At 37.2% G+C, this 26,333-nt stretch overlaps 1 protein-coding gene across 15 annotated transcripts in view; it reads right to left on the bottom strand.

The window, feature by feature from the left end:
• The window catches only part of HERC1 (HECT and RLD domain containing E3 ubiquitin protein ligase family member 1), a 214,636-nt gene that overhangs the window by 57,520 nt on the left and 130,783 nt on the right, over window positions 1-26,333 (bottom strand). For 13 of the 15 annotated variants that reach the window (XM_079914124.1, XM_079914122.1, XM_079914121.1 and 10 more), the window contains 11 exons: window positions 24,027-24,266; window positions 23,558-23,641; window positions 21,235-21,755; window positions 18,405-19,180; window positions 16,393-16,591; window positions 14,113-14,273; window positions 7,159-7,275; window positions 4,592-4,823; window positions 3,222-3,346; window positions 1,965-2,185; window positions 731-999 (listed from right to left, as the gene is read on the bottom strand). In XM_079914124.1, the coding sequence (XP_079770250.1) occupies window positions 731-999; window positions 1,965-2,185; window positions 3,222-3,346; window positions 4,592-4,823; window positions 7,159-7,275; window positions 14,113-14,273; window positions 16,393-16,591; window positions 18,405-19,180; window positions 21,235-21,755; window positions 23,558-23,641; window positions 24,027-24,266 (2,945 nt within the window). The remainder of the gene's footprint in view (window positions 1-730; window positions 1,000-1,964; window positions 2,186-3,221; window positions 3,347-4,591; window positions 4,824-7,158; window positions 7,276-14,112; window positions 14,274-16,392; window positions 16,592-18,404; window positions 19,181-21,234; window positions 21,756-23,557; window positions 23,642-24,026; window positions 24,267-26,333) is intronic. The other 2 variants (XM_079914127.1, XM_079914128.1) reach the window with 2 other exon arrangements.

Here is a 26,333-nt window from a genome sequence, read left to right as displayed (position 1 = left end):
CATTGTGTTTTTATATAAAACAGTTAGTGCCCCAAAGTGCCAATTATGTCATTAGGACATTTTAAAAAGTCATTAATAAAGCAACGCAAAATTCAAAAAGTGTGTTTCATGTTATGGGCTAATGTAATAAAAACTATTGGTATTAAGTGACTATTTTACCAAAATACTGGGGAGGTTTCTAGGTTACCTACATAAGGCTTTTAATCAAAACCTATTCCAGAACATCTTAAAGACTTTAATAGTTGACAATAAGGGCAAAAACCCTACTCAATAGCAAACAGTTGCTATTCAAGGGTATAAAGAAGTAATATTTTCATGGAAGCTCATTTAATCTAAACAGTCTATATTTTTCATCAAGAAAAAAGACCTTAAGATGTCAAAACTATGGTGAGAAACACCAAAGAAAAAAATTGAACATAAGCCTCCTGAAGGGTAAAGCAAGGGTCCCACTCGCAACTTGACAACAAATTAAAGGTTAACACAGTCAAGCTCCGGTGAAGAACCTGAGGCCATACCACTGTTCCCAGACTACAGGCTCCCACCTCTGGCAGGAACTTGAATTCTTCCACCTCCCTCATCCTTGTCCCCAATTCAGCAATCATAGGTCTTTATAAAGCAAAGGTTAAAGTTTACTCCTCACATAAAAAAAGCTACAATTCCCATGTCTTAATGAGAGATACTTTATATACTTCGATCAGAGGGTATGGTTATCTATCCAATTTCAAGGTACCTTTCAGAACTTGTTGCCTTGGATTTGGTCTTCAGGGCTAAGTACTTTTCCCTGCAGCTGCCACATAGCAGGTAGTATGGATTTCCACTCCCACATTCACCACCGAACCAGCCATCCACATAGGAGCCGTTGCTGCGATAGCCCTGGCGGTTTGCACTGCGCCCACAGCCTGGGTGATTTCTCTTCATGTGCTGATTGAAGCTGACAACACTGCACTCACACAGTTCACATACCACCACTTCTTCCCTGTCTTCAGACTCACAAACATGCTGCACAAAATAATTTCATATCAAATTATTAGTCAAGTTAACATAAAACTAAGAAGAGGTAAAAAACATCATTTATTATATTAAATTAACAACTTTGTTTACATATGCTGGAATATTTGCAAGATGTTCATCAAGGCTATATAACGAAGTTCTTTCAAATTAAAATCCAGATCACACAGTCTGAAGGTGTTCTTTGCCCCTTCCTCACACTAGTAAGTGACAATAAAAGTAACTGACTATCCTACTGAGAAAAAAGTTATTAATAAAAATGACAATCTGCCCCATCTCAAATGATTTAAAATCCCTCCAATGAAAACTACTTTCATCTGACCATAACATGCATATCTATTTTCTGAATTTCTAAGAAGTCATTTGGATTCATTTATCTTATTAACATAATATGGTATATGCTCTTTCCTATAGAACTTATACCTGTGAACTTCTCAGTTTCCCTGCTACAAAAAGTGTAATGCTAAACAATGTAAACATACAAACCCATCATGTACCCTGCCCTTGGATGGAGGCATTTACAAGATCTAGGTGGCACTGGTTCCTAGAATGAGGCATTACAGTGATTAAATAGAACCTATAAAGAAGAAGAGCATGCATTCAGATAGCAAGGTAAGCACAGTAGCCATGTTAAACACCCAGCAGAGCTGACTGGGACCTGATGCCTATTTTGTAATCTATCTTTGATATCAGAAATCAAATTATCACAGCACGGCTCTATTCATCTAGTCTGGGGAGAGAAGCAATAAAATCGCACAGAGAAAGCAACAAGAGAGACTTTTTCTTACTAGTTTGTAGGTATCAAAGTAACCTCAAGTGTTAAAGCCCCAAACTTTAGGATGAGATGTCAGACTTTTCCGAGTGTTACAACTCTAGGAAATGCTGTTATTAGTAAGCTGTATGAACAGGAGGGCAGGAAAATAAGTCAGAGCAGCCCCCGCTGCAGTCACACACACCCAGGTAGGCCAATCCAGTACCTCTGGGATCCACATTCCCAGAATATCGTTGTCACTGGTCAGGTCTTGTCCAAACATAGCTTCCATCGCTTCATCATCAAGATCAATTTCCAATTCCTCATCTAAATTAAAGTCATACAATGCCCCTGGGTCTTGTTGCAAAGATATTCCTTCTCTCCGACTTTGATTCCTATGGGCCTGCACAGAGCGGTATAACCCCGCTCAGAACAAAACAAGAAAGGCATTTTATTTGCATGTATAAAATAATTCTGAATATTTTGCCAGTTCTTAACTGCCATACAATGCAGGTGAGAGCCTACCTCAGCTGACTTATTGGATTCCAAACCACAGACATAAAACTTTACCTAACATATATATATATATATATTCCTCTTCTGTGAAATGGGGATAATAGTATTCATCCCTTGCAGAGCTGCTGACAGGTTTAAATAAGATAATCTATGTAAAATATTTCATAATGTTTGTTATATAGAAGAACACTCAATAAATATGGGCTGTTATTATCCTTTTAGTTTTTTTTTTTGTCAGTCGCTTTCATTAAATATTAAATACACATCCTATATGTTCTAAGACAGTCTCAGTTTTTCTGTTTCCATAAATTACTGAATCATTATTTACGTTTTAATAGTTCAAAGATTAAACTCTGTTTTGACAAATGACATATTCCAGATTTTAGTTTGGAAAATATATTCCCTATAATTTAAATTTCACATGCCCAGAACATAATCTTAAAAATATTTACTAAGAAAAAAAAATATTTACTAAGGTAATGAAAAAATATATCTTTGCTTATCTGGGCCTTACCTAGTAGTGAAGCCCTAAAATTCACAAAGTACATCAGAAAAGCCAGTGCCTACTTTGGCACAGTGCTCTTTCTAGCTCCTTCTCATCAGTGATGCCTTAAACATGCATCTTCACTTCTTAAATTATAAGTATTTTGAGGGCAGAGAGAGCATTTATGAAATTTCTCAATATTTACAAGTGACCAGTATAGCCTTCTTCACCCAGAGGGAACTTAAAAATAAATCTATGAATGTATGCTGTGATTTAAATTATGTAAAATTATATAAATGCATAGAAAGTAATATGCAAATAGTTGCTCTTTTAATGTGGAGGTACTGAATACTTAGTATCATTAGTTTACATCTTCTTTAATGTTGCTTTTACATTTACTTTAAAATATAAACAAACTATGTAATACTTTCACCAAGAGAAGGATGTGAAACATACACTTACCTGCTCTTGCTAGCAATGTTCGAGCAGCTAAATCAAACTTGTGCCTTCTTGTAACTGCTGAGCGACCCCTAGCGGGTGGTCCACTTCCAGAAGCTGCATTCTCCACATGATCCAGATTATCAGGGCTAAAAGAGCAAGTTTGAAAGCAACACACATTTTTAAAAATCATCATGAACAGAAAGCACAGGTGCAAGCTTGCTTGTAGTACTTTTTCCTCCAAATATTATCGAGAACAAAATATGTTTGTTTGTTTGTTTGTTTGTTTTGCGGTACGCGGGCCTCTCACTGCTGTGGCTTCTCCCGTTGCGGAGAACAGGCTCCCGACGCGCAGGCCCAGCAACCATGGCTCACGGGCCCAGCCGCTCCGCGGCATGGGGATCTTCCCGGACTGGGGCACAATCCCATGTCCCCTGCATCAGCAGGCGGACTCTCAACCACTGCGCCACCAGGGAAGCCCCAAAATATGTTTTGAAACATATCTTTTGTGTCTGGCTTATAAATATGTCATATTGCCCTGAGCAATAATTTTATCTGGTTTTGAAATATACCAACAATGAAATTACGCTTAATGCAAGTTTAAATTCAAATGAGGTCAATGGCCTTAACTAAATCCTAAATGATTAAATACTTAAAAATTGAAACGATTGGGAATCCTTGCCTTGGAAAAACAGATATTTCAAAATAAGTTATGAAAATATTCATTAAGCTTGTCAGAAAAAGTCTGCATATTAATATAAGACAAGAGCCCCCCATATAACTTCATGAGCTAAAATGAAACAAAGATTTAAAGTCATAAGAAGTGCTGAAGGGGGAGGATTTTAGAAAGAATTACAGAATATTTTATTACATTTCTTTTTAGGCTAGGCATTATCAGAGAATTCATTTCACAACTTTAAAAAGGGGGGTATTGTACTGGATATTAAAAACTAAAGAAAAAATGAAAATATAAACCCATATTAAGAGACAGAAAAGTTTTAAAGTCCATTTCTATTGAATGCACTACTTTAAGTCAATTTATATTAAAATGAACATTCTAGTTTATATCTCTTATATAAGATAAAATTTTATCAGCATGTTTACTTTATTTCAGAATAAACTTATTTTAATTTTTAGTTTCTTCTTTTAACCAATTTTATATTAAAATTATTTCCTTATTTTCATAAAAACATCATTCAAGTCAAAACCTGTCATGTCATTCTGTTAAGGGTGCTTCACAGAAACATAAGCTTGTAACTGAAATGTCCACCTTTTCATCTCTCTCTAGTTATCAACCTTATATACCATTAGAATCATCTATGAAGGGACATAATGGGGTTCTTGGGGTACCATTTATAACACATGGAACAGAAATATGGAAATTGGAATTTCACCTTTCACTAAAGCCTTCCTCCATTTCAGCAGCATCAGCTGATGGTATGTCTCCTGGTGACTGCAAATAGCAGGGATCATTTGACTTCCCACCACTGCCTACAACTGTGGCTCCGTGCCTTGAGTCGGCTGTGCTGCCTGACTGGGGCTCCTCCTCATCCTCATGCCCAGGGTGCTCTATCATCCACATGGCAAGGACAGTGATGTTCTGGGCATCGGCCTCTCCTCGAGCACCTGAACAGGGGGAAAAAAAGGTCTAATACTGACTTTGGGCAAAATAATTAGTTATTCATGCTATCAGTTTAAGACTGTCTGCTATGTTGCCACTGTAACTGAATCTTGCGTTAAAAATCTTACAAATCTTTATGGCCTCTTAAAAAACATACTGCCTTTAATAAAGATGGTGCTTCTCATAACTGCATATAATGATACATAAAAAGTTACAGTAAGAAAAATAAAAGGAATACAGATTGGAAAAGAAGAAATAAAACGGTCACTGTTTGCAGATGACATCATACTATACATAGAAAATCCTAAAGATGCCACCAGAAAACTACTAGAACTAATCAGTGAATTTAGTAAGGTTGCAAGATACAAAATTAATGGACAGAAATCTCTTGCATTCCTATACACTAACAATGAAAGATCAGAAAGAGAAATTAAGGAAACACTCCCATTTACCATTGCAACAAAAAGAATAAAATACCTAGGAATAAACCTACCTAAGGAGGCAAAAGACCTGGACTCAGAAAACTATAAAACACTGATGAAAGAAATCAAAGATGACACAAACAGATGGAGAGATATACCATGCTCCTGGATTGGAAGAATCAATATTGTGAAAATGACTATTCTACCCAAAGCAATCTACAGGTTCAATGCAATCCCTATCAAATTACCAAATGGCATTTTTCACAGAACTAGAACAAAAAATTTCACAATTTGTATGGAAACACAAAAGACCCCGAACAGCCAAAGCAATCTTAAGAAAGAAAACGGAGCTGGAGGAATCAGGCTCCCCAACTACAAAGCTACAGTAATCAAGACAGCAAGGTACTTGCACAAAAACAGAAATATAGATCAACGGTACAGGATAGAAAGCCCAGAGATAAACCCATGCACCTGTGGTCACCTAATCTATGATAAAGGAGGCAAGAATAAACAATGGAGAAAAGACAGCCTCTTCAGTAAATGGTGCTGGGAAAACTGGACAACTACCTGTGAAAGAATGAAATTAGAACACTCCCTAACATCACATACAAAAATAAATTCAAAATGGATTAAAGACCTAAATGTAGGACTGGACATGATAAAACTCTTAGAGGAAAACATAGGAAAAACACTCTTTGACATAAATCATATCAAGATCTTTTATGACTCACCTCCTAGAGTAATGAAAATGAAAACAAAAATAAGCAAATGGGACCAAATGAACCTTAAAAGCTTTTGCACAGCAAAGGAAACCATAAACAAGACGAAAAGACAACCCACACGTTGGGAGAAAATATTTGCAAATAAAGCAATGGACAAAGGATTCATCTCCAAAGTATACAAACAGCTCATGCAGCTCAGTATCAAAAAAACAAACAACCCAATCAAAAAGTGGGCGGAAGATCTAAGTAGACATTTCACCAAAGAAGACATACAGATGGCCAAGAGGCACATGAAAAGATGCTCAACATCACTAATCATTAGAGAAATACAAATCAAAACTTCAGTGAGGTATCACCTCACACCAGTCAGAATGGTCATCATCAAAAAGTCTACAAACAATAAATGCTGGATAGGGTGTGGAGAAAAGGGAACCCTCCTGCACTGTTGGTGGGAATGTAAATTGATACAGCCACTATGGAGAACAGTATGGAGGTTCCTTAAAAAACTAAAAATAGAATTACCATATGATCCAGCAATCTCACTACTGGGCATATACCCTGAGAAAACTGTAATTCAAAAAGACACATGTATCCCAATGTTCACTGCAGCACTCTTTACAATAGCCAGGACATGGAAGCAACCTAAATGTCCATTGACAGAGGAATGGATAAGAAGATGTGGTACATATATATAAAGAAATATTACTCAACCATAAAAAGAAATGAAACTGGGTCATTTGTAGAGATGTGGATGGACCTAGAGTCTGTCATACAGAGTGAAGTAAGTCAGAAAGAGAAAAACAAATATCAAATATTAATGCATATATGTGGAATCTAGAAAAATGGTACAGATGAACCTGTTTGCAGGGCAAGAATAGAAACACAGACGTAGAGAACGGACATGTGGACACAGGGGGGAAGAGGAGGGTGAGATGAATTGGGAGATTAGGTTTGACATAAATACACTACCATGTATAAAACAGATAGCTAGTGGGAATCTGCTGTAGAGCACAGGGAGCTCAGCTCGGTGCTCTGTGATGACCTAGATGGGTGGGATGGGGAGAGGGGGGAGGTCCAGCAGGGAGGGGACATATGTATACATATAGCTGATTCACTTCACTCTACAGCAGAAACTAACACAACATTGTAAAGCAATTATACTCCAATTAAAAAAACATTAAAAAAAATTATACTACCTGTGGCTTCCATGGCTTTTGCAATCTGCCGGAGAGAGAACCCCATTTCCAACAAGGGTACTGCAATTGCTGGAGGAGGAGGAGAAGTTGAAAGTCTACTGCTTGGGTCTGACAAGGCTGAGACAAAAGAAAGAGAAGTCCTAAATATCACTATATGCCATGAATAAAAAGTATTCTTATAGTAACCATAATTCCCAATTTTCTTAATAGTGTCCAAATATAATGAAATGTTACTCTACTAAGAATTCTCTAGTAACTAAATATGATTAAATCTGATATAGCTTTTAAAGGTTTTTCTTAAAGATAAACTAGCTATTATGAAACAAAACTGCTGAAAAAAATGTTTAATGTTTTCTTTTTTAAAAATAGTTTCCTACTGACAAAAAATTTCAAGCTTTACAAAAATTTGTAAGAATAGTACAAAGAATTCTTTTACCCTTGAACCACTGGAGAGTAAGTAGCAGACATAATGCTCCATCTTCCCTGAATACATTAATATATTACTCTTACAAATAACAACATTCTCCTGTATAACCACAAGGCAACTATCAAAGTCAGGAAATTAACAATTATCATCTAATCCAGATTCCATTCTAGTTGCAAGGAAAGTCCTGATAATGTTCTTTACAGCAAAGGATCCAATCCAGGATCATCTTTACATTTAATTTTCATGTCTCTTCAGTCTCCTTCACTTTGATACTTTGAAGATTCCAGGCCAGTTATAGGGTAGAAAGTCCCTCAATCTGATGTCTGCTGTTTCCTCATGATTAGACTCAGGTTGTGCATTTTGGGCAGGAGAAGCACAAAACTGATGTTGCCCTCTTCTTACTGCATTCTATTAGATGGTTCATGATTTCATGTTGTCCCATTATGATGGGTCTGACAAGGTTAACTTGATGATGTTAACTTTGATCACTTGAGTGAAGCTGGTATCTGCCAGGTTTCTCCACTGTAAAGGTACTCTTTTTTTAATTTTCTTTGTAATTAATAAGTATTTGTGGGAAAACACTATGAGAATAGGTAAATATCTCATTCTTCATCAGTTTCACTCTGCATCCATTTATGCTTACTGGCTGAATTAATTATCATTACAACGGTTGACAAAATGATGGGTTTTTTTAAGTCCATCATTGCTTTCAGATTCATCAGTTGGTATTCCACTCTAAAGCAAAGCTTCTCCTTTCTCCATCAGTATAGGGTTATGGATTCTCATTGCATTCATGATTTATTATCTGTTATTGTAATTATTATTTATTTTTATGCCCCAAATCTCCCAGATTTGGCCAGTGGATGCCCCTTCACTCTGATTTCTATATCCTTCCAGCCTGTGCCCATCATTCTCTGAGTACTTTGTCACTTTATGGCACAAGCTATTCTAGGCTCATCTCATACTGAGACCTGAAATCAGCCATTTCTCTCTCAGAAGATCAAGGTTCCTTCTAGTAGAGAGTGGTATTTAAAAGACAGGATCTTGGCACTAGGTGTGTGTACTGCTACTGAAGCATCACTGTCCCAAGGCCCTCTCAGTGGACAGCTGCCAGTGGAGGCCCTCTTCACTCTATATAGTTCTGACACCTAGTGCCAGGCCATATGGACACTTCTTTGCCCCACGTGGACTCCAAAACCTTATAACAGGCCACTCCCCACACACATGAGGTGTTTTTGTTCACCCCAATCTGGCTCTGACAACCCATACTGGACTACCATGCCACGCACCTCCCATACTCTGCTGGCATGAGTGCCTCCCTAGCTTGGCCCCACTTAATGGCTTTCAAATTGAATTAGTAAGGAAGAAGGGAAGGAGGGAAAGAGGGAAGGATGGAGGGAGGGAAGACTATAACTCTCATTTTTGCTTAAAAAAATGTCATTACTGCTACAGTGGTGATAGCCCTGATATATCTGATGGACTTCTCCTTGCCACGGTAGAGTAACAGAGACTAGATTTACCCTCACCTTAAACAACTAAAAAAACAGACAAAAATTATCAAACAACAGTCTGCAGATATTGGACAACAGGTAGTGTAGGACGGTGATCCCTGAGAGAAGAGAATCAAATGAGGCAAGGTGTACAACTGCCTTAGCTTACTGCCTGGAAAGAATTTCCCAAACTGCAGATCAAGGAGGATAAATTCAAGCCAAACTCAATGGTCTCTCTGAATGGCGGAGACAGAGTAGAGAGTTCAAAAGTGGCTAGAATTCACAGGGCAGAATCCAGAAAGGGGAGATCTGTATGGAAAGAGGACAGCTACATAGATAGAGAACTCCAGAAATGTGCAGAGGGTCCTCTGCCCCTCAAGTCCTCAGCTGATGCTAATAGAGCAACTATCCAAAGCTAGGGAAAGAATCACCAAGAAGTAGCAGGCAGAACAATCCTTAGAGCTCACAAAGGGTTGGGAAGTTTGTGTTACAACAAGCCAGAATGAAAAAACTTTGTAATGCATAAGGTATTAGATAGAATACTAAACAAACTAAAGGCTGTCCTGGTCCCACCTAACAAAGCTTAAAAGGAAGCCTTGAAAGAATCAAATTGTTTTCAAGTTACTTAACTGAATTCTAGAACAAAGTTTAAGTATAATACAATTAACGAAATACAAAATATCCAGCACCCAACTAGGTAAAATTCACAATGTCTGGTACCCAATGAAAAATTACCAAACGTGCAAAGAAACAAGAAAACACAATTCAAGATGAGGAGAAAAATTAATAGAAACAGATCTAGAAATAATTGATAAGTTAAGTACCACAGACATTAAAACAGATACTATAAATACACTTGGTTCTCGTTAATTGTGGATTCCCTATCTGCCAATTAATCTATTCCTTTAAGTTAATTTGTAACTCCAAAATCAATACTCATGGCACTTTCACATATTCACATGCACAGGGTGACCAAAAAATTCAGTCTTCTGATGCATTTGTTCCCAGCTGAGGTCAAACAAGGTGATGTTCTGTATTCTTGTTTCAGCTCTCAGACTATAACAAGTGTCCTTTCATGCTATTTAGTGTTACTTCTTTTGCATTTTTTGCGCTTTTTGTTGGTGATTTCATTGTTTAAAATGGCCCCCAAGTATAGTGCTGAAATGCTGTCTAGTGTTCCTAAGTGCAAGAAGGCTAAAACGTGCCTTACAGAGAAAATATAAGTGTTAAGCTTCACGCAGGCATGAGTTAATAGTGTTGCTGGCCATGAGTTCAATGCTAATGAATCAACAACACATATTAAATATGGTGTCTTTAAATTGAAACACACATAAAATAAGGTTATATATTGATCAGTTGACAAAGTGTGACCAGAAGCTCACAGAAACCTAGCCCTGTATTTTCCCTAGGGAACAATGGTTCAGTTTTCACTAATTCTGTGTTCACAGAATATAACTGTTTTAATAATGAGAACTGTTATTCCATGTATTCTGTAAGGTAGAGGAAAGACTGAGTATGTTAAAGAAGACATGGGAGATTTAAAAAAAAAGACATATACAGAACTTCTAGAAAACTACAATATCTGAAGGGAAACATACACTGGATGGGATTAAGAGCAGATTAGACACTGCAGAAGAAAATATTAGGGACCAGAAGGCACAACAGTAAAAATTATCCAAAATCAAACACAGACAGGAAAAAGAATTGAAAACAAAAACAGAGCAGAGCATCAGTGATTGTGATCTGTGGGATAACTGCAAGTGGCTTAACATACATGTAACTGGAGACACTGAAATGGAGGAGTAGTGGAACAGAAAAAAATCTGAAAAAAATAATGAATGAAAAATTTCCAAATTTAATGGACAACTTTAAACCCACATATCCAAAAACCTCAATAAACCCCAAGCACAAGAAACATGAAAAAAACTACACCAGGGCAGATCACAATCAAATTGCTTAAGCCCAGTGATAAAAAGAAAAATCTTAAAAGCAGCCAGAGAAAAAGGCATATTACATCAACATTAGAAAGACAGAAGACTTATCACTGGAAACAATGCAAATCAGAAGACAGTAGAGCAACACCTTCAAGTACTGAAGAAAAAGAAACAACAACTGTCAATATAGAATTCTATTCCCAGTGAAAATATTTTTTCAAAAAATTAAGGTGAAATAGACTCTTTTGGACATATAAGAGCCAGAAGAATTCATCACTAGCAGATCACTACAAGAAATGTTAAAGGAAGTCTTTAAAGCAGAAGGAAATGATACCAGATGCAAATACTGATATACATAAAAGAATAAAGAATCTCAGAACTAGAAAATATTTGAGTAAATAAAAAATACATACTTTAGTTTTTTAAAATATCTTTAAAAGATAATTGGCTATACACAGCAAAAATAATAATGTATTATAGGGCTTTATAAGATTCATAGAAGTTAAATTTATAATAACAAAAGTAAAAAGACTGCAAAAGGGGAAATGAAAGCATACTATTGTTAGATTCTTTTATTATACATGAAGTGGTATAACATTACTTGAAAGTAGACTGTGATAATTAAGAATGCATACTATAAACCTGAAAGTAATCTCTAAAAACACAACAGCAAGTATAGCTAATAAGCCAACAAAGGAGATAAAATGGAATTTTAAAAATACTCATTTAATTCAAAGGAGATAGAAAAAGAGAAAAAAGGAAACAAAGAACTGATGAGATGAAAAACAAGATGGTAGATTTAAACCCAGCTAATAACAATAATCACAGTAAAGGTAAATGGTCTAAACATCCCAATTAAAAGGTAGAGAACTTAAGGCTGAATTTTGAAAGCTGGACCCAACTATAGGCTACCTTTAAGAAATCTACTTTAACAAAGACCCAAATAAGTTAAAGGTAAAATGATGGGAGAAGATATATGATTATATATAAATAATAATAATAAATAATAAAAAATTCAGAAGTGGCTACATTTATACCAGATAAAGCAGATTTAAGGGCAAACAGTATTAACACAGATAAAGAGAGTCATTTCATAACAATAAAGAGGTCAATTCATTAAGAAGATATAAGAATCCTAAATGTTTATGGACCTAAAAACAGAGCTTTAAAGTACATGAAACAAAAACTAATAAATGAAAGGGAAATAGACAAATCCACAATTATAGTTAGAGATTTCAACACCACTCCCACAATAATTGATAGAATAGGTAAATGAAAAATAAGTAAGGATAAAGAAGACTTGGACAACACTATCAATCAACTTGACCTAATCAACAATTTCTAGAACATACCACTCAACAGTAGCACATACACATTTTTTCCAAGTGTAAATGGAACAGTTATAAAAACAGACCATAGGGCTTCCCTGGTGGCACAGTGGTTGAGTCCGCCTGCCGATGCAGGGGACACGGGTTCGTGCCCCGGTCCGGGAGGATCCCACATGCCGCGGAGCAGCTAGGCCCGTGAGCCATGGCCGCGGAGCCTGCGTGTCCGGAGCCTGTGCTCCGCAACAGGAGAGGCCACAAGAGTGACAGGACCACGTACCGCAAAAAAAAAACAAAAAACAGACCATATTCTGCGCCATAAAATAAGTTTCAGAAATAGAGTCACAGATGTAGAAAACAAACTTATGGTTACCAGGGGGGAAAAGGGGAAAAGGGATAAAGTGAGAGATTGGGATTGACATATAAACACTACTATATGTAAAACAGATAACTAATAAGAAGCTACTTATAGCACAGGGAACTCTACTCAATACTCTTGAATGACCTATATGGGAAAAGAATCTAACAAAGAGTGGATATATGTATATGTATAACTGGTTCGCTTTGCTGTACATCTGAAACTAACACAATGCGGTAAAATCAACTATACTCCAATAAACATTTTTTTAAATGAATAAGCTTAAAATAGTGAATTGAACATAAGCATTTAGTTCTACTGATTCCTGAAAACCCATTAAAATGGCAGTAAAGGAAATATTTTAAATGCAGAAATCCATAAGGACTGAGAGAACAGGAAAACTGCAATAAAATTTTAGAAGTTAGAAAGCCAATGGGCAAACATAAATTGCCTCAGTGGTCCTGAGAAAACTGAATCCTCCAACAGCAATGAGGAAAGTCAAAACAACAGAACTTATTCCTCAGAATCTCAAAATGTTCAGAAATGGGTGGTAGCAGATACTTCTGGAAACAAAAGTGAGGCAAAAAAATAGGACTGATTGAGAGTCTAAGAGGCAATTAGAAAATGGTACAACCACTATGTGAAACTATAGGCAGTTTCTAATAAAGTTAAATATCTACCACCAAAAAATAAATAAAAAAAATAAAATAAAATAATTCAAATTATACAAGATATGTTCTTTGATGAAAATGAAATTAAATTAGAAATCAACAATAGAAAGATACCTGGAAAATCCCCTAGTATTAGGAAGCGAAATAACATACTTCCAAATAACCCATATGTCAAAGAAGATATCAGGGGCTTCCCTGGTGGCGCAGTGGTTGAGAGTCCGCCTGCCGATGCAGGGGACACGGGTTCGTGCCCCGGTCCGGGAAGATCCCACATGCCGCGGAGCGGCTGGGCCCGTGAGCCATGGCCACTGAGCCTGCGCTCCGCAACGGGAGAGGCCACAACAGTGAGAGGCCCACATACCGCAAAAAAAAAAAAAAAAAAAAAGAAGATATCAATGGTAAACTAGAAAGTACTTTAAACTGAATGAAAATGAAAACATAGCATTTCAAAATGTTTGGATTGCAGCAACATCAGTGCTTAGAGGGAAATTAACAGCATTAAAAATGCCTATATTAGAAAAGAAGAAAGGTCTAATATGACTGATGTACATTATTTCTCTCTTAAATAGCCATAATTCAATCTACAGCTTCAAAAGAGAGAAGACAGCTCAGTTTGATGGGGCAGATCCCCCTTAATTAAAATCACTGTTCTACCTTCAGTGAAGACAAAACACAATGCCCACATAATAAAGTCTCACACATATGGAATGTCAAGGTCTGGGTGTCATAGCGCATGATAGCACACGCACCTGTGCGGTTAGCTGGCCTTGCTGACTGGGAATCAGGAGAAGTTAAGCTTTGCCTCCTTCCTACTTCATCAGAAGGAGAGGTTGGTAACGATGATATTGGAGGAGTCTGTGCACGACGTGTGGGAAGTACAGTGGTAGTTGGGTAACTAGAGAACATTTGCCTTTAAGAAAACAACAATGGTTAGCACAGAAATCCAATTAGAAAATAATGTATACATCGCAATCTTCTTACAGAAGAATATGAGACCTGGAAAACTATACAAGTTAGCTATAGTTTAATTGGGGAGAGGGAAGAGAGACTCCACAGTTTTAAAAATCATTACCTCATAGGATGCTTTTACTATAAAAGTAATACCTTTTCATGTGTTCAGCAAAATGAAAGCAACATAGCAGGTGGGGGGAATACAGCAATTAACAAAATAGATTTTTAAAAGATCTCTGCCTTCATGCAGCTTTCCTTCTACTATAATACCAAGGTGACAGGGGTATTTTGGTATAGTAGTTAGAGAATAAAGAAGACTTTTAAAGATAGATAAATTATAAGTTACTTCAGATACATACATTCGCTATAGCCATGAAATTATTCACATGGATTCAAAGTGGGAGTCTATAGGTAAGTTACGGAAAGAAAAGATAAGTGCCCAGTCACCCAACACAAATGAAAAACAGCGTATGAATGATACGTCAGCTGTGTAGAGGGGTAAAGGTACAGGAGAAGCAGCCCCTCTCACGCTGAAAAGGCAGACACTGGCTAAAAAATAAGTCCAGGAAGATCCTCACTGAGTGACTGCTCTTTAGATTTGTCCAACGGAACTAGTAACTTTTTAAGCATCAAAAGAGCACTGTCAACCCAGTCAAGCAACTGTGATATGATGGTATCCACATAGGGGGCAGTTGTTCCCTGATTTTTCTTGTATTAAATGATGTTGAGCCAGGCAGAGACAACTGCAGCTCTACTACAGTCCTGGCCAATAGCAGGGAAATGCAGACTAAGAGGAAAGAAGGAGTCACAGGCCTGGTGAATGTCTCTGGGAGCAAGGGAGCATTATTTTACCATTGAATTCCATGCCTATGGAGTTTGAAAGGCAACAAAGAGTCACAGTGTTACTGATTCTCTGTGGATGCCTTGAGTTCTGTAATTGCCAGAAGGATTAAAAACCATATTAGAATATCCTATCACTCTTCTCTTCCTCCTTTCTTGAACAGAAGCACTTCCTGGAGCTGTGTTACTTAAGTGAGAGAGCTAAAAGGCAGATGTGTGGGGACCGGCCACTGGTAGCTACTTGGATTAGCGCTCCTTCTGTCTAAGACCAGAGCAATAATTCTTAATGTGTGAGCTGAAACTCACTGCATCAGAATCTCTGGAGAAACTTAATTCAAATGCAAACTAGGTGCCACACCAGACCTACTGAATGCGACTTGCTAGGGAATACAGCCCCAGACATTTAAAAAGCTTCCCAGGTGGCTCTTGTGCACACCAAAATTTTAGACTCATTACAATAATAGCCACTCTCTCTCCTATCCTCTAAGATGTCTTTACACACTGGAAACAATAATAACCTATCAATTAAGGGAAGGGGGGAAAGAAATAAGAAAAAGGGAGACTATTCTGCTTCCCTTCATTTCACTTAAGCCCTTGTTAAGAGAGCTCACAAAAGTCTCTCCCTAAAGATTTTCACTCAAAGGTTTTTATTTTATGTATACATCTGGCAAACTGAAGCAAAAAGAAACTTAAGCATTCTTTGGAATTTATGAGTCTACTAAAATAGGGCTGGAGGAAGAAGATCATAAGACATGCTCTTTCATTTGAAAACTAGACTTGTTTGACCTTATAGAAAGAATAAAAGTATAGTTAAAGAATTATGCTTAAAAGGAAAACATCAAGAAGAGAAAATCGTTTTTCTGGAGGTAAGCTCTTTCTTGAGGCTCTAATATTCAAAATATAAGTATTTACCTTTGGAGGAAAAAAAATATTCAAAAGCCTAGCCAAAAAAAAAAAAGATCATTATAAGAAGGTAGAGTACTACAGTACCTGATTGTCAGTGGTACTGCTGATTAGATCTGGGACCACCACTAACTGGCTGAGAGACTTTGGGCAAGTTATTAAACTTCTGAGGGACACTTCCAACTTCAGTAAAATGAGTTTGACTATATGATCTCTTGGGTTCCCTCTAGCTCTAGAATGCCTTGACTTAGTTGGACACATTCTTCACAAGAGAACAACTGTGTGTTTAGAACCATAGGCATCAATATGGCAGACATTAAAGTCAACATCCCTACCTGAGAAGACTAAGTGGCATCACTCCTGGGGACTCAGATGCAGGCACCGTTTCTGTGTCAGTGACTGGAGTGGTGGCAGTTGTGGTGTCCTCCAGCGAGCTGCTCATAAAGGATGTTGTACTCGAGGCTGATGGGCTAGTGGTAACTGGCGTCTGTGCCTGTTGGGCTTGGTCACTTTCTTCAGCTTGTTGATCAATCTCTATAAACCAAGATTAAGGTTAAGAAAGTAGTAAGGATTTGTTTTTTCAAAAGTGACGAGGGAATGGGAAACTTTTAATTTGGAAAGCTTCTAAATATATTTCGTAAGTATCAATTTCTGCAAAAGATTTATAGAAAAAAATGTTCTTATATATATACATCCTGTATTCACTATTGTACTCGTTATAGACTCTGCAGACAGTAATGTAACAAGCCCTTGTAATTACTCATTTCTTATTTTAGAGAAGGTGCTCTTAAAAACAAAGAAGTTTCACTTTTGTTTGTTAAGATTTAACCAGAGGTTCTCTAAAGATCATTAAAACTGTGTTTCCTTAGCACTTTGATTTTGATGCCTATCTTTAGTCTTTAAACAAGCAAAGATGAAGATATGTAAATACAAGAATAATAAAAACCTAAACAGAAACTCCATGTTCTAAAAATGACAGTTCTTCACAAAATAAACTACTCCCAAGAGTTTAAAAAAAAAAAAAGTTAAAATGTCTAAGGGCTTACAAATATTTGTAATTTTTCTTATCTGGTAAGGGAGCCTACAAATAAACATAATCAAGATAGCAGTTGTTACAAATAGAGAGCTAATTCTATTTGGCTTGCTAAATGACGAAGTACTTTTCATAATCATGATCTTAACACTCCTATTTATATGCACCACACACCTCTCTCTTCCTACTTACTATCTAAGCTAAAAAAGGAAGAAGGGGAGTAAGGGAAAAGGTAAAAGAAGAGGAAGAGGAAGGGAAGGAAGAAAAAAAGAATGGAAGCACCATGAAGGCAGGTGACTTTGTTTTGTTCACTGTTGACTCCCCAAAATCTAGAATAGTACCTGGCACACTGTAAGCACTCAGTAAACATTTACTGAATGAACCTCATTTTTATCTCAGAATTCATATTATCCCCAAAGGTGAGGATAAAAGATAAAACAAGGTTTTTTACACACAATATATAGTCTATGAAAGTAGTACTTTAAAAAGTCCTTTAAAATGTCTCTGAGAAGTTATCAGAATAATATATATATTGAATCAGATCAGTAAATACATGAGTACCTTCTGTGGCATGAGTTAAATTTCAGTTTTATGAAATGTAATAATTATTAAGTTCTAATACTTGCATAGGTTTAAAATAGAAAATTATAGGTACAGGCACACCTCGGAGATATTGCGGGTTTGGTTCCAGATCACTGCAATAAAGCGAATACTGCAATAAAGTGACTTTTTGGTTTCCCAGTGCATCTAAAAGTTATGTTTACACTATACTGTAGTCTGTTAAGTATGCAACAGCATTATGTCTTAAAAAAAAACCCCAAAACCAATGTACATATCTTAATTAAAAAATACTTCATTGCTAAAGAATGCTAACCATCATCTAAGCCTTCAGCAAGTCACAGTAGCAACATCAAAGATCACTGATCACAGATCACCATAAGAAACATAATAATGATGAAAAAGTTTGAAATATTGTGGAATTACCAAAATGTGACAGAGACACAAAGCAAGCAAATGCTGTTGGAAAAATGGCACTGAAAGATGTGCCTAACCCAGGGTTGCCACAAACCTTTAATTTGTAAAAAATGCAGTATCTGCGAAGCGCAATAAAATGAGGTATGCCTGTAGACAGATGATTATTAATATAAAGGAACAGAAAGGAACTGTTTTCCTTGCAAAGGAAATGTGAAAATTGCTTTGGCCAAAAAAAAACCAAAACAAAACTTATAAGTCTTTAATAGAATGTATCACTTCTGACAATTATGAATAATTTCAATAGCACGGAGCACAAATTTAAAAAATCAGATAACTTACCTTGCTTAATTTTGCCCCCAAACTGGTCTTCCAAAAGGCCATGGACCACTAACTTATAGATCATGGCTTGAGCTCGTTCCAGATCTGCTAATCCCAGGGCTCTCTTTATGGGTGACCGCATAACTGCTCGTTTCACCATGTGGCGCATCAAGAACTGAAGGGCTGCACGCATCTCCACATCTTCATGAACAACTGGAGAGCTCGCACAGTCTGAGTTGTGGCCATTTTCAGCCAGAACTTTTGGTATCAGCAACAGTTCCGCATATTTACTACAGCCAAGAAGAGCACTAAGTGATTTCATAGCACCGAGGTAGAGATAGGACAGCTGGACTGCTCTGATTTCTGACTGGGCTATGTCATGGTTTTTGGATATGTGTTCGTGATTTTTTCTTTTTCCTTCTGTTATTTGATGTTGGGATTCCACACCTGGCACTGTTGAATCTAAAGAAAATGAAGCTATTTCGTTTTCTGATTTGGAGCTTGTGGTACCCTGACTTTTAACATCATCAGATGTTAAGCCTGTTCGTGTATCTAAAGCAGATTCACTCTCAATTTTCTGCTCAACATCCCCTTTCTCCTCAGACTCATGTCGGTGTTTCTTTTCATGTCGCTTGGTGCTCTGTTTGCCCATGTCTTCGTGAATGCCAGTCAGATATGTGAGGTCCAGCAACACAGAAGCCGTCAGGCCTCGAAATCGTGCCACGTCAAAAGGAAGCGGTTCACAGGGTTCCAGATTATACAATGGAGTATCACTAGGCGACCAAAAAGTTGGGAAGCTTTAATAAAGATCAGAATGACACAGGAAGAAGCAAGTGAGGGATAGACAAGAGGAAGGTACAGAAAATAATGTAGACAAAATACGATGTATCATGTACACAGTACAGAGAATAATTTGCACAAACTAGAGAACTCATTACAAACAGAAAAATGAATCTATTATGAGAAAATGGGGAGATGTAATGTTAAACGCAAAAGCAATGAGATGTTCATGTGCTTTCAAACAAGAATATTCATTATTATATAATATAAGCCAGGAACTGGCAAAATTTCTGTAAAGAGCCGAACAGTAAATATTTTAGGACTTGGAAGCCACATAATCTCTGTTGCAACCTTTCAACCCTGCCATCATAGTGTGAGCACAGCCACTGATAAACCTGAATGAATGTGTGTGGCTATGTAACTTTATTTACAAAAAAAGGAGCCGGGCCAGGTGTAGTATGCCGCTCCCTGATGTAAGCTATTTGGAAAGTTTGCATAATAAATCTACTTTATTATATGGGCAACGGCCATTTATAACCTGTTCCAGATAAGACTTTGTTTCATTCAAAAAAATTACTTTGTAGTCTTCAATAAATGCTTCTAATTTAATTTAAGCAAAAACATGATCACGTATTTCCTGATATTCATCAAGAATTTCCATAAGTTTAAACATGTTATAATTAAACAAATTGGAACAGAAAGCTTTAGCAAGTATACAAAGTTTGGTGGCATACATTTGTTCTATTAACCGAAATCTTGGTTCTAGCTTAACTTTTCAAATCTTGTTTTCCCTTTGTGTCATTTTTCTTGTTGGTTTTAATTTAATTACTTTGCTATAACGTATTAGGCATCATAAATCCTTTCCGAAACAAGGCAAAGAATAAAAGAAAAGGCAGATACTTTCACAAGTAAAATTTTCATTGCTTTCTTAGCTTGAAGTCCATTAACTCCTGAAATTGTGTGTAAACTTCATGTATGGTTATTTTTCAGCTGAGAGGGTCCATAGCTATCATTAGATTCTAAGATAGTACCACCTCCAAAAAATACTGAAGAACCACTGTTTTGTTTTTTTGGTGTGTTTTTTTTTTGCAGTACGCGGGCCTCTCACTGTTGTGGCCTCTCCGGTTGCGGAGCACAGGCTCCGGACGCGCAGGCTCAGCGGCCATGGCTCACGGGCCTAGCCGCTCTGCAGCATGTGGGATCTTCCCGGACCGGGGCATGAACCCGTGTCCCCTGCATCGGCAGGCGGACTCTCAACCACTGCGCCACCAGGGAAGCCCGAACCACTGTTTTTGATACTGTCCCATGTCATATTAACAATGGAATCACTTTAAGCAGTATAATGAACAGTTACATAGTATCATCAATAAATCCATGTTTTCAAATGATATAGTTCTGTACAGTCATTAGATGAGTGAGTCCCCTTATCGACTGAGATACTTGACATACTTCCTTTTAAACATATGAAGTTTCTATTTCACACAAATCCTATCTGATTGCAAACACATCTAAATGCTTTTAAGCACACAGTTTGTGCCAAATAAATGTAATTTTCATACCCATCCAACATGTTGCACACTAAGGGTATAGAAATATATGCTTAAAAAAAGGCAAGAATACTTAAAAATCACAGATAATCCAAAACCTAATTTTAGTCACTCAAATGTTCCCATTGTACATTCAAAGCCCTCCTACATAAAATGTAACTGACAGATCTGCTGACTGGCTTTTTTCTGTCCCAATGTGTAATGGAAATGATTAAAAAGGAGGAAGCCAAATGAAAAATAGAAAGAAGGATCCCAGTTACACCTAAACTAGTGAGCTTACCATTTCTTCACAAAACAAAATAAAAACTATATATTTTACAAGCCACTAGTATTCCAAGGAACACAAGTCTGGGAAATATTCCTTTATGAAATCACAGTACTCATACCCAGATGTATGAAAAAAATTATTTTAAAAAGTTAATTGGCAGCTCACCTAAAATACATAATTACTCACTGTCCATAGGCAATGGCCCATTTCACCAATAAATACTCATTTGCTGAAAGTGTAACTCAACAAATCATACCTGATGGTAATTTCTGCTTCATCCCATTGGACTTTGGCAGACGTGCTGCCCTCCTTGACCACTCCCAGCAGTGTGGCATGGCGCCCAGTTTGCTTGTGAACACACCGACCTCCAACTCTAAGACCAGCATCAACTCCTCCTATCACTGCCAGCACGGGCCACACCTCTATGCAAAGGGTCCTCAGCTGCAGCTCTGACAGGTCAGCAAGGCCATGTCTATTGTGTTTACCTTTCTCTTCCTCTTTGCTCTCCTTCTCCTCTCTCATTTCATTTTCCTCTCGGCTTTGAACCGAGCGGCTTTTCTTTAGCTTCTGACCTGAATCTTTAATACATATCTTAATTTTGTGTAGCCTTTCCATCATTTTTTTGTTAATGCAGTAAGTCCAACGGTCTGTTCGATGAAGGATACGAATAAGCTGAATAGTGGCCTCTGCCAGCACTGCTGCTACTGGACTACAAATGGGGTCTCCTGGAAGTAAGTCTCGTGGTGTGCCACGCATCTGCATATCACAAATTTTCACCTATAAAAGAGGGTAGCAAATGTGTGATTATTAATAGTTCTCCTAAACTATTAATTCTGTAAATTATAATACTATAAATTCTAGCACATGAATCCCATGTGGAACTAGTATTTGGTCTCCTGATACATGTGTATTATACTATTGGCCCCCAATAAGGAGTGAACAAATATTACAGTTCTACTGAAGTTAGTAGCAGTATGGTCCTGTGAAATAAGCTACCCTGTCATTTAAACTGCGTGCAGTCTGTGAGCAGGAGTGCTGTTGTGGCCACCCAAAAGATAGATATAGACCAAGGTGTATGTGACTGACTCCATTTAGCACCAACCCCCACCCCCCGGAAAAGTCTTGAGGATCTATCCACTCTAGTCCTCAAGACACCAGAATAATAACGAGTCCTGGGACCATCTCATATTGTTCCAGGGGCACAAAGATAAAATCACAAGGCTAGAAAATTGGTATATTCCCAATCTGGACACGCATTTCAAATAAGACATAGAGGCTGAAAGAAGAGCAAGACTTGGGTTAAAATCTTAATTCTGTGTGTAATTTTTGGAAATCATTTAATTTCACTAACCTCAGCTTTTTCAACTGAAAAAAAAATCGGCACTAATAACAGTATCTATCTCTTACTATATTAAAGATTAAATTAGACTATGCACATAAAGTGCTTATCAGTACAGTGCCAGACACCCAGTAAATGTTCAAAAAATGTCAACTATTATTAGTATTGTTTTTTATCAGATTCTGAAGTCAGAAAAGGCTTCTGGGTAGAATAAAGTGATTGATACAAAGCCTATGGTTAAATTAATTCCTTCAAGGTTCACAAATGTTAGGGAGCAATAGGCCATCATTCTAACCAGAACGTACCAGTACCTATTCTGGGCTGCAAGAATATCATCAGGGAAAGGGATAAAAGCAGGTAGTGGGTTGCCTCTTTATTTCATTTCCAGTTCAGTTTTGTTGACGACCTGGTTCAAGAAGCAGTTCCCCTCTCTCATGAATGGCTAGCTTGAAATTATACCTCCTTGAAAATTTTAAAAATACATTAAAAGCCCAGAATAAATGGTAACTTTCATGGTTAGAGTTTACCAAATCTAGCACTTCCATTACAGACACATTATATATGAGATGGCTTGAAAACTTTCTACTAAAAATTAACTAGAAATTCCGGAGACCAGACCTAGGCTACTTTTACTTGACGTTATATCCTCAAGTAAAAGGATGGGGTAGAAAACAAATCAACCCACAGGGAGACCACAAAGAAGTTTCTCTCTAACTGGGTTTTACACGAGGAGAAAAAAAAGTTTTTAATGAGAGGGTTATCTCTTTAATATTGTCCTCCTGAAGGTTTAAGGTTCAAATTTACACCATCTACAAGGTCTGAGAACCCTCTCAGCTGAATGAATGAAAGGCAGCTTCCCCATCATAACTGAAACCTCCATTATTCACCTAATGGTATCTGATTACAATGAAGATTATTTTTAGATTTCTCTCTCATATGCACAACTGCCAATAAACCAGATTATCCCTAAACTATTTCCTATAATTCCTAGAATTGCACATATGTTTGAAAGTTGACTCACTATATTCAAATTACCGGAATATCAAATAGTGCCTTAATAAAGAGCAAAGGCAACTTCTAAAAGTAATCTAACCTTCATCTGAAAGAGTAAATTATCTGAGCAAGTACTTTTAATGGCAGAAATAGCTTATTATTTCTGTGAACTCTGATGTTAACAAATATTAATAAAAAATAACAAATATCCTTTATGCTTAATTATAAAGGTTTGAGGTTTCATTACCTTTTCCCCTGGGTTGCTACTATAGAACATTACGCATGGGTACAACTCTGCTGCATCCACATCTTCAAAAGCTAATTTGGGTTCCTATAGTGTGGCAGAGGTGATGGGAAAAAAAGGAAACAAAATTTTTTTTTAATTGATAATATCCAATACACATTAAGATTCAAAGCTCTTATGAGACAGAGTAAGTTACTAGAGCCAAATCTCAATTAACCTTGCTAACCTTGCTAAGGAAATTCCACATATAATAAATGACCTTAATTTGTTCCTCTGTTTCAACAATCTTCCTGGGATTTTACTTTCTTTTTTTTTTTTTGGTGCTGATAAATATTATAAGAACAGAAAGGTATTAGAGAAAAAGCAGAGAAGAGAAAATAATCTATAAACTGAATAGTCAGTACCTGAATAACTGAGCTGAGGATAAATAAAAACAGGAAAACATGCAATACTTCTGAATGAGTTTCAGTACCTCTCCATTTTTCCCAAAGGAAATGGTCCTGGCTTCCATGTCTAACACACAGGTAATGAAATCTCCTTGAGTAAAGCTGGACAATGTCAGAGTCTGTTCTCCATTGTGATAGAGGTTACCACTGTAGGCCCGATAGAGCCACATATCCGAGGTAGTACGGTGGTTAAAGTCATGTACTGGCCAGCGAGAAACTCCAACACAGGTGCCTTCATTACCTCTGTTTTCCTTCACAATGTAAAACTAAAATGAAAGTGGTAATGTTCACTAATATTCAAAAAACTTGTTTATATACTATTAACTGTATAAAGCCATACTGGGGAATATGTTTGTAAATAATATTTATGCATTTATGAAAATATAAATAAACATATTTTCAGCTTAAGTGAAAATAACATACAAATGAAATAATTTCATGATTTTGTAAAGATTTTAAGACAATTTCATGATTTTGTAAAGATTTTAAGACAGATTTAATCTTTATCTTGTAGAACATTTAGAATAACCTTTGAGTATTTATTTAAAATAAACAATTTTAACTTACATCTCAATTATGAAGCTGAGGAAGTACATCCAGTCCAGAAAATTATTAATGGAAAGCTTCAATTCTTTATACAAATTTTCTAACTACTCTCTTGTGTATACTTCTGTGCGGCAAAGAGTTAATACAGCAGGCCTGAGACTGCTGTCTTTAAAAAGGCATGCTTGTAACGCTGGCCCTTGGCTAGTATCTGGGAATTCGACTTGTATACAGTTTCCTACACCGTTAGAAAACTTTCCCAAAATGATTCGGGTGGCTCACCAGGACAAGAATGTTTGAACAAACAATGTGGTTTACACTGAACACGAACTTTCCTTTTGGGAGCTGGGGTTTTGGTACATGCCAGGCAGAGGATACCTTCATGATCAGTCTCCAGTAAAAATCTTGGGAACTAAGTCTCTAAGGGGGTTCCCTAAAACATCACACACATGTTGCTGCATTTTCTTGCTGGGACAAGACTGCAGTCCATGTGACCCTTCATGGGAGGGAGAGAACATAGGGAAGCCTCCACGTGGATTCCTCCAGATGTCACCTGTGTCTTTTCTCCTTATTATCCAGTTATGTATCCTTACTACCTTGTTATAATAAACCCCAGTCATCATGAGTACAATGATAATACTGAGTCCTATGAGTCCTTCTATCAAATCTTTGAACATGGGGGTCACCTTCAGGACCTCTGACAAAATGGTGGCAACGTGAGCTCCACTAGAACAACTCTAAGTCATTAAAATATAATTATATATTTGGGAAAAAGAGAGAGAGATAGAACTGGGGAAAGACAAAACTCTAGTGGCTATGGGGTTACACGTGTTATGAAGCAGCAGGTGAGTGGCTATCTGTTGTGAGAGGTAAAAGTTACCTATGGAATTCAAAACTAATAGATCCAACCCCAGGAGTGTTGGCTCACTGGGTCCCCTGGCTGCTTTTGGCCCTGTAAGCTAAAGTGAGGGGGAAAGAGCAGCCAGAAGAAAATTTGTGCTGTTCTCTCCTCTAGGTGGGAGGAGAAAGAGAGCCCAAGCATTCTCACACATGGGCTTTGGACGGGCCAAAGCATAAACATTAGCTTGCAGCTGCTCTCTTGTCCAGGTGGGAGGGGGAAAAGTTCAAAAATTCCTGAAGATGAGTTTTGGGTAGACCAAAAGTATTAGAAGTATGTGTTGCTCTTTCCTCCAAGTGAGAGGAGAAAAGGTTATTTAAATCAGTTCCCAGGGCTGGAGTAAAACTTTAAATAGATGAAAGAGAGGGAAAAATGGAGAAATGGAGAAAGGGACAGAGAGAAAAGAAGAAAAGAAAAGACAAGACTCCAGCGATTTTCTTTAGCCTAGATGCTGTCACTGCTGTACCAGTGCCCTGGCCCAACCAATTAACCCTAAAAATGCTAAATTTACTGCTAGGGGTCTGAATAAACTTGAGATCTGAGGGAAAAGGGAAAAGTAAATTTTATACAACACCTTCACTTTGTGGCTACTGCATCTAGATGTATGATAAAAAATGATGTAAAACGTTATATGCTTGTAACTTCATAAATACTAAGAGATCATCCTGATAAGTAAAAGCTGCGAAGGAAAAGTCAGTGGGATACAACGTCCTCGCTTTTTGCCCCAGGTGAGTAGATCGGAACTTAAATTCTTTGAGTACTGGAAACAAAACAAGCCTCCATAACTGATGATTTTTTGTTATGATTTTTGCCTATTAGAACTGCTAGAAAAAAAGGGAGACAAAATAAAGGAGTGGCACTCTCCACATAGAAATATACTTTGAGAGTTTTA

The sequence above is a fragment of the Stenella coeruleoalba genome, assembly GCF_951394435.1.
Source record: "Stenella coeruleoalba genome assembly, chromosome: 2".
NCBI lineage: Eukaryota > Metazoa > Chordata > Mammalia > Artiodactyla > Delphinidae > Stenella > Stenella coeruleoalba.
This window is presented reverse-complemented; position numbering and strand designations above follow the sequence as displayed.